We start from the raw sequence: 12,891 nt of genomic DNA, 5'->3' as shown, positions 1-12,891 counted from the left end.
ATGGATTATGTGAACTCTTTCAAGAACTGCCCCTGGTTCCCTGTAAGACTGGGTCAGGCCCTTGAGAGAAGGTTGAGTGAGGCAGGGGCCACAGACCATGACCAAAGAACAATACAAATTGATGAGTCCAGCTGGGCTTTGGTATTTGATCTTTGCTTCGTAAGCTCTGATCCCCAGCCTGACTCCCCGCGGGGAGGGAGAGGCAGCCCAGCAGCAGTGTTTCTGCCTCTTGCACAGCCCCACAACCCGGGCATCTGGATTCCGGAGGACAGACATCCTGGAATATCTTGCCCTAGCTCCATTTTAAGCATTCTGAAGATGGTCACTTCATGGCTGATTTTTTTTTGAAAGACAGAGTCTCATCTGTTTCCAGGCTAGAGTGCCATGGCATCATAGTTCACAGCAACCTCGAACTCTTGGGGCTCAAGCGATCCTTCTACCTCAGCCTCCCAAGCAGCTGAGACTACAGGCACCAGCCACAACACCTAGTTAGTTTTTCTATTTTTAGTAGAAGTTGAGTTGAGCTTTTGCTCAGGCTGGTCTCAAACTCCTGAGCTCAAGGGATCCACCCTTGGCCTCCAGGTGCTAAGATTACAGGCATGAGCTGCTATGCCTGGCCCGTGGCTAGTTTTTTTTTTTTAGAGACAGAGTCTCACTTTGTCACCCTCAGTAAAGTACTATATGGTGTCACGGCTCACAGCAACCTCCAGCTCTTGGGCTTAGGCGATTCTCTTGCCTCAGCCTCCCAAGTAGCTGGGACTACAGGCCCCTGCCACAACACCTGGCTTTTTTTTGTTGTTGCAATTTGACCAGGGCTGGTTCAAACCTGCCAACCTCGGTATATGGGAACAGAGTCCTACTCACTGAGCCACAGGCGCTGACCATGGCTAGTTATTTTTGAAGTGGATATGTCTATATGCCTAAGTCTGTCTCTGCACTAAGTACTTCAGAATCAGAATTCAGTTATTTTAGATGTTATAGTCAAACCATCAGAGCTGGAATGGGTGAGATTTCTGTGTTTTTGTTCTTAGTTTTGGTTGCTGTGTGATGATCTGAAGATCCCAGGGCACCTGTCAGCAACCAGTCTTCAGGCACTAGAATCCTTGTCTCTAAACAGGAATGTCTGATAGTAATGAAATGATTATGAAAATATGAAGCCTTTGATCAATGTGTACTTTGCCTCCTGGCCAACACCCCTGGCTAAGAGCACCCAGTGAGCTTTGTAGAGCGTCTGTGAAGATGCAGGATGAGCTGTGTCACACCAGGTGGAATTCTCTGTAAAATTCTAGTAATTTCTTCCCTCTGACTAATCCAGAGGGGGTAAGGAAAACAGTTGCATTCTCTATCAGCTGACTGTTGTCTGCTGTTGAGGGTAGACTGGTGGCTCGCCTTCTCCCAACGAGGATCCAGGGAGTTGATTTAGTTCTTCATGTCATTTCCCCTCAGTGTCACCAAAGTGAGGGAACAGTTCCTGAAATGCACAAATGAAAAACCTCATTGTTCTTTTACTTCTTACTAGCATTGATGGTCTTCCCCTGTGTCTCTAACAGTCTAACAGAAGTCTTCTAATACATGCTGAGACTTCTGCCTAATCGTAAGGGCTGAAACAAAGCCTAAACAGTGTAAATAATACTGTGTTTTAAATTCCTCAAGAGCGCTTTTATTAGAAAGGGAAAAGTGGTACAACTCCACGTGCACACACAGACCCAGGCACACACAACCCAGGCAGGGACGATTAGCACATCCTTTCTGCGTGGGCTTCATGGTTTCAGTGAGTTCCTGGCCCTCAACGCCTCCCACTGACTCCTCTTACATGGAGAAGACAGGGTGAAGTTAGAATTTATTTTCAGAAGGACAAAAATCAATTTTTACATCTATGAAGCCCAATATTCTACTGGGATGCTGGAAAATGAGACCGACCGTCCTAGTTAGACACATTATTTTCAAGGAATATGTCTTAGCAAAAGACAGGGTTTCACTTAAGCTAAAACAGGATCATCTTTCACATTAATGACCCAATAGAACTTAAGTAAATTAACTTGTGAGAAGCCAATCCCTCGTGATGGATTTTTAGCTAAGCCGGCGAGCAGACCCCGCAGTGTATTATCTCCATCTGGCTGATAAAGGCCAACACGTAAAGTCAGACCACATAAAGAAAGGTATAGGAATGCTCACTGGGGCTAATAGGATTTCTGTTGTGCCCTATGCCAACTTCCTTGCTGCCTCAGCAACTCTAAATGTTTTCATCTCAAAAAAAAAAAAAAAATCCCTCTGTGTTAAGAGCATCAGACCGTACCGTATTTTCCTCTTTCCCCCTTCAGAGAGCTTAAACGTGAGGGTCAGGACTCAGGTGTCAACACCACACTCAGGACTGAGCCTTATGTCACTTTGAGCCTGGCACAAGCAATGCAAATGGCACAGGATAGAAATCAATGTGACGCCACAGCTAAAAAAGCAAGAAAACGGTCCTGGGAAAAGTGGTCAGATTTGGGGAAGGAAATTTAACAATGTGTTCACAGACGTGAGTCAGGTCTCATTTCCTCTGTAAGTGCTGCTTGAGCTGCCGCCGTGCTCACTGTCCTGTTGAACTCTCCACTACTGAGTAGAAGCACGTGAGAAATATAGTTGGGGGAACAGTATGATCAGTAGGTCATAGTGGAATAATGTTTCTGTGGTTCTGCTAGGATTTAAATAAGAATCTTTCTTAGTGTAAATGATTTGAGCAATAATTTGTTGAGGGTTTGCTGCAGACGGGGGATCCTGTGTTCAGTGTGTGCGAGCATGTCATGAAAAATGGTGACCCCTCTTCTGGTGGTAGGCACTAAGGCAGTCACGGCTTGCGGTGCAGACATGGCCAAGTCCAAGAACCACACCACACACAACCAGTCCCGAAAGTGACACAGAAATGGCATCAAGAAACCCCGATCACAAAGATATGAATCTCTTAAGGGGGTAGATCCAAGTTCCTGAGGAACATTCGCTTTGCCAAGAAGCACAACAAGAAGGGCCTGAAGAAGAAGAAGGCCAACAATGCCAAGGCTGTGAGTGCACGTGCTGAAGCTATCAAGGCCCTTGTAAAGCCCAAGGAGGTTAAGACCAAGATTCCAAAGGGTGCCAGCCGTAAATCCAGTCGACTTGCCTACATCGCCCACCCCCAGATTGGGAAGCATGCTCGTGCACGCATTGCCAAGGGTCTCAGGCTCTCCCGGCCAAAGGCCAAGGCCAAGGATCAAACACAGGCCCAATCTGCTCCTTCCTCTGCAGCTCCAGCTACAGTTCCAGCTCAGGCTCCCAAAGGTGCCCAGGCCCCCACAAAGGCTCCAGAGTAGAGGCATCTGTCTGCCATGAGGACAAAAGGACTGGTGTGACCTCTAGGCTGCTGTCTATATGGGGCTGGGGTCCTCCTGTGCTATTTGTACAAATAAACCTGAGGCAGGAAAAAAAGAAAAGAAAAATGGTGACCCAGCTGGGAAGGTTTGGAGGGCCAGGTGATTACTGATTCTTGAATAATAAGATTATGTTTGGGTTTTAATACAAAACAAAGTCAAGTGTTACCATAGATGCTCTAGAGAACTAGACCACGATGACGACAGTATTTAAATATTATTCTGGGAACTATGTAGGAGGAGCTAGAGTAGAGTTCCTCCTTCCATCTTTCCAAAAAGATCCTCTTTCCATCTTCCAAAATGCTGTATTTCCTTCATCATGGAAAACTAAAAATGATAGCAACATCCAGCAGACTATTGAAGGTATACAAGGATGAAGTGGAGAGATCTTGTCAAAGCAGCTGTAAATTTAAGAAGACTTTTGCCTGGAGATCAGTGAGAACTTTAAACAAAGAATTAAATTAGAATACCAGAGACCATGAAGGAGTGTAAACTAGGAACAGAAAATGGTCTTACAGGGCTGGGCACGGGGTTCATGCCTGTAATCCTAACATGCTTGGGGGCCAAGATGGGTAGATTCCCTCAAACTCAGGAGTTTGAGACCAGCTTGAGCAAGAGGGAGACCCTGTTATCTACTAAAAATAGAAAAATTAGCCAGGCATCATGGCAGGTGCCTGTAATCCTAGCTACTCTGGAGGCTGAGGCAAGAGAATCACTTGAGCCCAGGAGTTTGAGGTTGCTATGAGCTATGATGCCACAGCACTCTACTCAGAGAGACAGAGAGACAGGAAAAAAAATAAAAAAGAAAAATATTGTCTTACAAGGATGTTGATATTTCAGAAAATGTTCATCTCTTATAACTACGTAGTACCTCATTTCCTGTCACCATTTGAGAGAGTTGAGCCTACAGCAATCCCCGCTCCATTCAGCGGGGATCTGCGCACCTGTGTGTGTCTGACCTGGGAGATGTGGAGTGCACAGAGCCCTGTGGTGGACTTGGTCTAGAGGACAGCTCAACAGCCGTGACAGTGACACAAAGCCAGTAGACACTGCAAAAAGAACAGCAGGAATGCTGAGAATGGAGCCTCCAACTCCAGTAGGGAGGTCCCAGAAGGCTTCGTGGAGAGAAGCAGCACACCCTGAAGTGAGAGTTTGAGCAGATGAGGGAGGTGCTGCCCCTCTTCACACTGTGCTTTCCTGTGGCTCAGACAGAATCTGCCACCAGTTCCGGTCCTGCTGTTTCTGCAGACAGGGACAAATATTCTCTTATAAGCCAAGCTCAGTAGAATCAATTAAAGTTACATCCCCAGCTCTTCTATTTACACCCAAAGGTGTTAGACGACCCGCCTGTCCTAGGCACGGCTACTTCAGCAGCGCCCCCTAGTGGCCCTTCCACTGATGTGTTTCCTGTTCTGCCTTCCAGCACATGATTGCAGACACTGTCCGAACCCTGAGACACTGCAGGACTAACCAGTTTGGTGAGTAATCAGAGTCAGGCATGGAATCTAATTTGACTGTACATTGGTACCCACCAACTATGGTCATATCACGGGTATTTGGTGGTAACAAACTTAAACAGATAAGAACCAGAGGTGCACATGTATGCATATCGTATGTGCTTACCAGATGCTCTCTTTGTTTTCTCACTGGATGTTTGGGATGCAGAGAAAGATAACATATGGCAGATTTTTATTCCCTTATGACAGCAAGTGTACACTATACACAGTGACTTTAGACAATCAGAAGTCCCTGTACCCCACTGCTGGCCCCAGGAAATCTTGCTCTGTTGGTCCATTGGCTCAGAATTAGCTGTGGGTTTAGCAGGGGCGACCCTGCCCCTAACCTCCTAGCCTGGAGCCTTCCTGGACTAGGACTGTAGTTCATAAAAGTTCCTCAAGTAGCCTTCCAGAAACTTTCCTCTCCAACAAAAACTTCCTGCCTGGAGCTCCCTTTCAGCTGAAAAAGCGTTTTTTTTCTGAGCACTTTTGTAGACTCCCCACTGAGACTAATGCATGTAGGAATATTTGTTTCATTTTATATCTCAGGCATAATTTACACTGTTTAAATGGTGTTATTAGGACATTGCAGGAAGGAAGGAAATCAATTTTATGGAGCTGAAGGAGCTTTCACATGGGCAGTGGAATCCTGACAACAGAGCTAGTGAGTGAATGGGCACTGTTAACCCCGTAGGTGCAGGGTGAAAGCCAAGGCTCAGAGAGATTCACTTACTCTGCTGTTTTTCCCACTGAGTCTGCCTGAGTTCCTTACCTAGGCCCCTTTCTTTGCTGTCTGTAGATTCTGTAGATGGAAAGGATAAAAAGAAAAATAGTTGAGTTTGGTCATTATAAATTAAAGGTGACCACTAAGTAAAATTTAAGTTTGTTAAGTAGTACATCTTCATTGTAAAACAATCTTTTCAAATCAGTACAGAAGTATATATGAAGTTTCACCTCCCAAGGAAAGTACGGCTAACAATTTGGCCCACATTCTTTAGAATTTTCTTCTGTCCAGAAAGAACCTGATGTTCTAAGTATTCATATCAATTAATACCATTTTATATGTGCTCATACAGTTTTTCATTAAGCACACAGGTACGATGTAGTTATAACCAAAATAGTAATAACAACATTGTCATGGAGATGTATTCAAATGTACAGCATAATGTTGCTGACGAGTATAACTTCGGATTTATTTCATCCTCCTCTGCTTTCCAAGGATATACTGGGTATGCAGCTAATTCTGGGATAGCAATCTCACTTTCCAAGGAACTCTAGTTTATAGATGCTACAAGTGTGGACAGGAAGGTTATACTGGGTTGGCTGGCCTGCACCTTGCACCTGCCTTCAATCTCCCAGTCACCAGGCAGTAACAGCCCTAAGCAAAGGAGAAATTTAAATAACTATCAAGCCAGTTTGTGTCCTAATATTTATATATTATGTCTTTCAAAATTGGATTTGGAATTATATTTCTTGAATTCATTTTAGCAGTTTATATGGGCATAGTAAGCCAATGCCAGCATTTGGGATAAAACAAGTTAATAATAATCTGGTGACTTATAAAATGCCAGGTAAGTGTCAGCTGTCACTGTTGGAGTCATTCATTTTGCCATATCTTTAAAGCTCGAAAATTAACAATGAAAATTATCTTTGCACTATCATGCTTTCCACACCAGTGTGTACGAAACCAGAAGCCGTCTCTCAGCGTCCCTTCGAGAAAGTGTTCTAGAATAGTACAGCTTTTTGGTCACATCCAAGCAGGTGTAGTGGTAAAAAATTTAACTCCTAGTGCCTTTCCTTGCTGAAACTGAGAAGCCTTATTTCTATTAAACCTAAGAGTTACAAGTCACCCATGACATACAAGTCTTAAATTATTTCCTCATAAAATGCATTTGTCAAAGAGGAGGAAAAAATGGGTTTTCACCAAGAGAAAAAAAGGCTGCAATAAAATTTCCAACCTCTTGCACGCCCCTTCCCTCTGCTCAAGCTGAGCCCCAGTGGCTTATCCTGCCTGGCCCATCTGTAATCCATGAAGTCAGAGGATATGACTTCAGCATCACTCACGGTCAGCCAGCGTTCTGGGCCTTGAGTGATTTTGTCTTTTGTTTGTTTTGACTGTGGTACTCGTGCTGGCCCCATTGTCCATGCTGCTTTATCTCTGGCCCCTTATCAGAGCTGCTAGTACATGGCACATCCGTCTTCATAATGCACTGAAGCTTCTTGCGGCCCCTTGACTCTGCTCTGGAGGAGTGGAAAACCTCCATACCTTATTCCTCTCTGGGTAGACTTTAGTTCATACACAAACTTTCTAACCACCCCTTGGGGTCTGTTCTTTGGCACTTGTTCATTTAATTGCTCTGTTAATTTTTTTTCCATAATAGAGGACCCCAAAGTGTCTGTACTACTTACTTGTGACTACACTCAGTTTCCTTATCTGTCGCACAGGATAATATAATACCTAAATAGTATATAATATCAGATAATAAATGATTTAAATATCTTGCCAGTCTGAATGCCTGACCTGAGGAATCCAATCTGCGCTGAGAAAGCATTTTCACGTTAGGACAAGGACCCCTCTTCTGGGATTCTGACTAATGAGAACCTACGTGGTAGATTTACTCCAAGCCTCAGTGCGGGATTTGAACGGTATTCAGAAAGAGCGTTACTGCTCACCTAAGATTGTCTTGTCTGTTTCCTACAAAACAGGGGGTGACCTGTCTCCTAAAGAGCATCAGGAACTGAAGTCCTACGTGAATCATCTGTACGTCATCGAGAGCCAGCAGGCCCTGTTCGAGCTCTCGCACAGGATCGAGCCCCGCGCGTGAGCCACCTCGCCACCGCACCACTGCAGCACTTTGAGCTACAGGAATGTGTATGCTAAGCACGTCGCTTTCCTGTGAGAAGAGAAGTTGCTGAGTTTTATCAGCATACCCCAGGACAGTCACAGGAAAGCCAGCTAAAGCGTGTTCAGGAAGCAACGTCAGCCCCCAAAGAGGGGGAGAGGCCTCTCCACGCTACTCCCAGAAGAAGGCAGAAAGAGCATCAGAAGTATTCTTGAGATGAAGTCTGGTCTCATGATCTCACATTGTTGATCCGAACCATTCTTGATTTGACATGTGACAGCATCAAGATAACAAAACATGTCTTAACACATTAACAACCGAATATTTCAGTAGGTGCGTGCATGCAACAGGAAAAGGAGTTTTACTTTGCCCGCTGTCGGACTACTCTTTACAGGCTTTCAAAGTATCTTTTGAACACCTAAAGATAGTGACGGCATCTCCAGATGTCCAGGGAGAAGCAGAGGTCTCTGTCAGTATGAACTGTGACACCACTGACAGCCACTTGTGTCCTGCGAGTGAGTTAGGCCCGCAGCTCACACCCGCGCTCCGACTTGCAGATGAGAAACATCACCGCTAACACTGCTTTGCGCCAGTCACCAACACGTGCTCGTGGGTGAATTAGTTTCTGTGCAGATGATTCGCAGCTATAGGCAAGGTAGACTAAATTGCTTTGCTGATAAGAGAAATAGTAATCTGTAAGAAATTGACTCGTGGTTCAATTTCTGGGGATTTGCTTTACATTTGTAAGCAGGCTTTTACCTTTTATTGGGCATGACGTGATTTCTTTTTTTTAAAAAAAGCACAGTGCCTGACACATTGTCGGCACTCAGTAACTGCTGACTAAGGTGACTGAGTGTCAGAGGTCTGCATTCTTGTGCCTGACACCCCACGCAGGCTCCTTGCCCACAGCGTGGAAGGCCGGCAGCCATGCAGGGAGGCTGAGTGAGGCTTACTGTGTGAAGCCCTTAGCACTCCCTACAAAAGCAAGGTAATAAGGTAGTGGCGATTACCAGGCTTTCAGCAAATGGAAAGTGCCCAGAAATACCCAGATGTCTGCTTTATGCTGGAGCCTTAGAAGTCCTGCAGTCCACCTACCAGTCAAAGCAGGGAGCCTTCCTGTAATTTGCCTTTTTTAAAATTTCAAAACTCAGAGCCTCCTGAGTCCTTTCTTATTATCCCCATTTTTACCAGCTGGATCTCTCATAGCAAGTAAGACTTCTTGCTGTTCTCAAGGCCTGATTAGAGGAGAATTTTCAACCTCTGCACAGACTAAAAGCCTGTGGGTTAAAAAAAAATGAAATCTACCAATGCCCACTAGATCCATGCATCCTTGCCTCTTTGCCAGTACCCGAGGGCTGCCTCCTGTGTCCAGCACAGTCGCTGCCCAGACAAGAGCTCTTGGCTGTCATCTCAGAGGGGCCCCATCCGACCTGCTCCCTTTTCATCCTTTTGTCTCAGCAGCACCTTGTTCATCCTCATTGCCCAGGCCTGCCCAGGGTTTTCTGACATCTTTATGGCAGTGCCATTTCCTGGGCTCAGGAACCACCCAGAGCTTGAGATATTGCTGGGAGGGACCACACAGAGGAAGTTTCTGGGAGGACTTTCATAGAGACCCAGTCCTGCCCAGCACATAAAACTGCAGTCCTGAACATTTATGGGGTTTTATAGGAAGGCCCCATATAGGGCTGGTCTGCTCAGAGAAATGCTTCATACTGCGGGTAATGGAATGAGACCCCACCGCCACCCCTAACCTGCCCCGGAGGAGACCAGGGTCATCAGAACCAGAGAGTACAGACGTCCCTCACAGCTGGTCACACACTCCCTGCCCTTAGTGATCCCTGAGGACAGCATGGGCTTTCAGCACAAGCACCTGTTCTCATCTTTTTCCTATTCTAGGCACTGGAGTTTGGCTAGCCTACCCATGTAAATCCATTTTGACATCACTTCTTTGTTTTATAAGTTAAATTTTTATTTACATTAGCTCTACATCGCTCCAAGTAGAGCATTACTATTAGGAGACTAATTTGTGAAGAACTATTTCAGGATAGTGCATGCTGCTTAGACCCCAAGTCAGGCATGTACACTTGGCCAAATGGAGCTACATAAACATTGTATTTAAGTGCGTTTGTGTGGTGTATTCAGAGCATCTTGCGTGGCCTGGAGGGAAACAGGCTGAGGAGAAAGTGGTGCTTGCCCCCCATGTCCTCCGCGTGGTCATGTTGCCCTCATGGGAGCAAAGAGCAGGCAGGACTTGGTTTACATCTGCTTTCCCATCCTTGTCTTCTGAATGTCTAAAACCTCTAAGTTTTTCTGAAATTGAATAGCTATCTCCAGAGATTTCCCAGGCAGTAACTTTCAAATTTCAGAAGCTTTCAAGAGCCTTAAATCTGGAATGAGGGAATTGAAGGCAAAATTGTGAGAACAAGATTTTCCTCCACAACAACTCTCTAAGGAATCTGAGCTGTCCAACCGTGACCAGGTCATGGCAGGACTTACGTGCTTCACGTCACTAGGACGGGCCCTGCTTCCTCTCTGCATGTTCTCCAAGGCCGCCGAGAATGGTTTTGTCCTGGCTAGAAGGGTGGACTGGAAGATGTCTCAGCTCTTTTCTCTTTTGGATTTTTATAGTTGCATAAAATCTCCATTCACTCTGAAAATCTTGTGTAATCTGCCTGTGTAAAAATCTTGTGTAATCTACAGTGGATGGTGCAGGGTCACTTCTAAGTGGTTCCTCTTTGTTACAGCACAACTCTCAGTCCTGTAGGTCTTTGGATTCGTCAGCATTCCAGCGAACCGGCCCTGCATTGGCGTTAGCATGGGACATCAGAATGCCGGTTCCTGTCTGCAAAACCACAACCTTTCCACCTTCTTATAAACTTTGACATACACATTTGCAGATCTTCCACAGACTATGGTGTTTGATTCACTCTTTGTTATAACCTGTATAATTGCCAAATGGTTACAGTGATAAATAGTATGACTTGTGTTCACTTTTATGAACTTAATTAACTTAATTATGTTTAGAATAAATTCATTTTCCTAGACCAATACCCACAAGCAGAGAGTACAGAGCGTACAGCGAGTTTAGAAGCACGAGGAAGAAGTAAGTGCCCACACCTCCAGGCTGCAGGTTAAGATGCTGCATGAACAAGAGGGTGCCCGTCATGACTTCGTATCCCCGAAGCTGGGTTTTCCCTTCTGCCCACACGGCAGCCCTGCGGTGCAATTCCACCTGGCAAGAACACCGCAGACTCGGGACACAGTGTCCCTAAATTGCACAGCCAATCTAAGCTACTCAGAAACCGGGGGAAACAAAACAACAACAGAAGAAAAACATTAAAATAGGGGAGATCAGGTCCATTGCAATTATTTAACACAGGATTTCTTTTAAATGTTTCAGAGACATGTCCTTAAAATTTCAGCCTGCTTCGTAGCAAGCGGGCCAGTTTTGCTTAAAACTGGTAGGTGACAAAAGGTTTTTAAAAATTGCCAAAAAGTTAGATGAATATGTACTACTGTATAAAGCAAAGCTGTATATACTAAACTTTTTTTAGCAGAGTACTATTTATTTGCATAGTCTATTTATTGTATTCGTATTACACTGTTATTAAATACTGGGATGAAATCATTGACCTGGAAGCAAGGAATCTTGCCTTTTAATGTATCATTAATTAGGACTGCTGTGATGTCAGCTTGCATTAACAATTAGAAGATAGGAAACCCGCAATCAGGGTGTCTACCTAATTTCTCAGGGACTACACTTCGTAGTTTTCCACCATTATAAGAGCTGGTAAATATGAAACATTTGTTGACTTACCAGAATTGCCATTAACAGTGTTTCCTTCCCATATTTCTTGCTTTCTGCCTCTGTATATATTACTGTGCTAGTATCAGAGCTAGTAAGCAATAATTTATATGTAAAAATGGCCAAGCAATATAAGGATAAAACTTATATAAGTAACCGTTACCTGACCTTGTATTTTCAAAGTGTTTTTTTTTAACTGCTTTTCCAAATATAAACTCTCTTAAAGATACTGCTCACGCCTCATGGTTTCTTGCTTTCTCTGTGACGTTTGTGAAACAGGGTGAAATAGCCTGTATACTGGCAGCATTCAATGACTAAGAAGTCACTTGTTCACCGAAGAAGTTGCAACTAAGTGAAGAAGCTCTCAGGCAGCCCCTCGAAACTGAAATCACTTCTCTTGCCATTGGGTTATGGAATGTTGGAAGTGGCGTCAGTTCTCATAGACTGAGATTTGGGTCCCTTGACAATCACTGTCATTGCCTCACCCCACAGGAGTAGGGTCAGCATTTGTCACTGCTCCTTAGCCTGGTGGATGGAGGGGCAAATGAGTGATGAGGGCATTCTGAGGTAGGGGGATGACTGGCTGTATAGCAGCATAAGCCCTGTTCATGTTCAGAGTCTTGTCTGTCTCTGTACAAATGGGAGATTTGTACGTCCTCTTCATCAAGGTCAAGCTTGGCTTTTGGCATGTAGTATCTCCTCCCTGCAGGAATATTATATATCTCACCGTGTGGCACTCAGGACTCGCCACAGGCCTTGCTTTGTCCTGTAGAAAATGTAACCCATGAGGCTTGTATGCGGAAGCTTTATGAGGCAGCCTGGGCCACGTCTGCTCTGCTAGGATGTCTGCATTGCTCCAGGCGAGGGTGACGGTCAGTCTGGTCTTAGAACAAAGGCAGCAGAGCAGAGATCCAGCCTGTGAAAGATACGTCCCTGGAATGAGAAAACGCCATGGTCACTCAGAGCCACTGAGATTTGGGAGTGATTTGTTACTGGGCAGAATTTAGCCCCCACTCTCCCAGGGAACTTGATAAATTGCCCTTTCCCTCCACCCACACCTGGGCAGCAGCACTGGCTATCTACAGCACCTTGGGATGAAGCCAGCTGTAGTCACACGCCCAATGGAAAAAGCTTGTCTTTATATGGGCAAAGGTAAGGAAGGTCCAAAAACTATTTTCTTGGGCTCTTATTCATTTCCTGTGACTTGGCACTTGTGTGAGACAAGGAGAAATGGGAGGAAAGAGTGAGGGACATCACCTCTGAAACAGCCCCCAGGAGCAGAGAGAGCAGGGGCATCACCTCTGAGACAGCCCCCAGGAGCAGAGAGAGCAGGGGCATCACCTCTGAGACAGCCCCCAGGA

At 45.1% G+C, this 12,891-nt stretch overlaps 1 protein-coding gene and 1 pseudogene across 1 annotated transcript in view; both read left to right on the top strand.

The window, feature by feature from the left end:
* RAPGEF5 (Rap guanine nucleotide exchange factor 5) overlaps positions 1 to 11,761 on the top strand; it is a 237,168-nt gene extending 225,407 nt beyond the window's left edge. The window contains exons 25-26 of the mRNA XM_023512415.1: positions 4,810 to 4,864; positions 7,589 to 11,761. Of these exons, the coding sequence (XP_023368183.1) occupies positions 4,810 to 4,864; positions 7,589 to 7,707 (174 nt within the window). The 3' untranslated portion in view covers positions 7,708 to 11,761. The remainder of the gene's footprint in view (positions 1 to 4,809; positions 4,865 to 7,588) is intronic.
* Positions 2,785 to 3,329, top strand: LOC105886859 (annotated as a pseudogene).
* Positions 11,762 to 12,891: the final 1,130 nt, after the last annotated feature.

This window comes from Otolemur garnettii, unplaced genomic scaffold (assembly GCF_000181295.1).
Source record: "Otolemur garnettii isolate 467f Iridium unplaced genomic scaffold, OtoGar3 scaffold00028, whole genome shotgun sequence".
Taxonomy (NCBI): domain Eukaryota; kingdom Metazoa; phylum Chordata; class Mammalia; order Primates; family Galagidae; genus Otolemur; species Otolemur garnettii.
The sequence above is the reverse complement of the archived record's forward strand: the minus strand, read 5'-3'. Positions and strand labels throughout refer to the sequence as shown.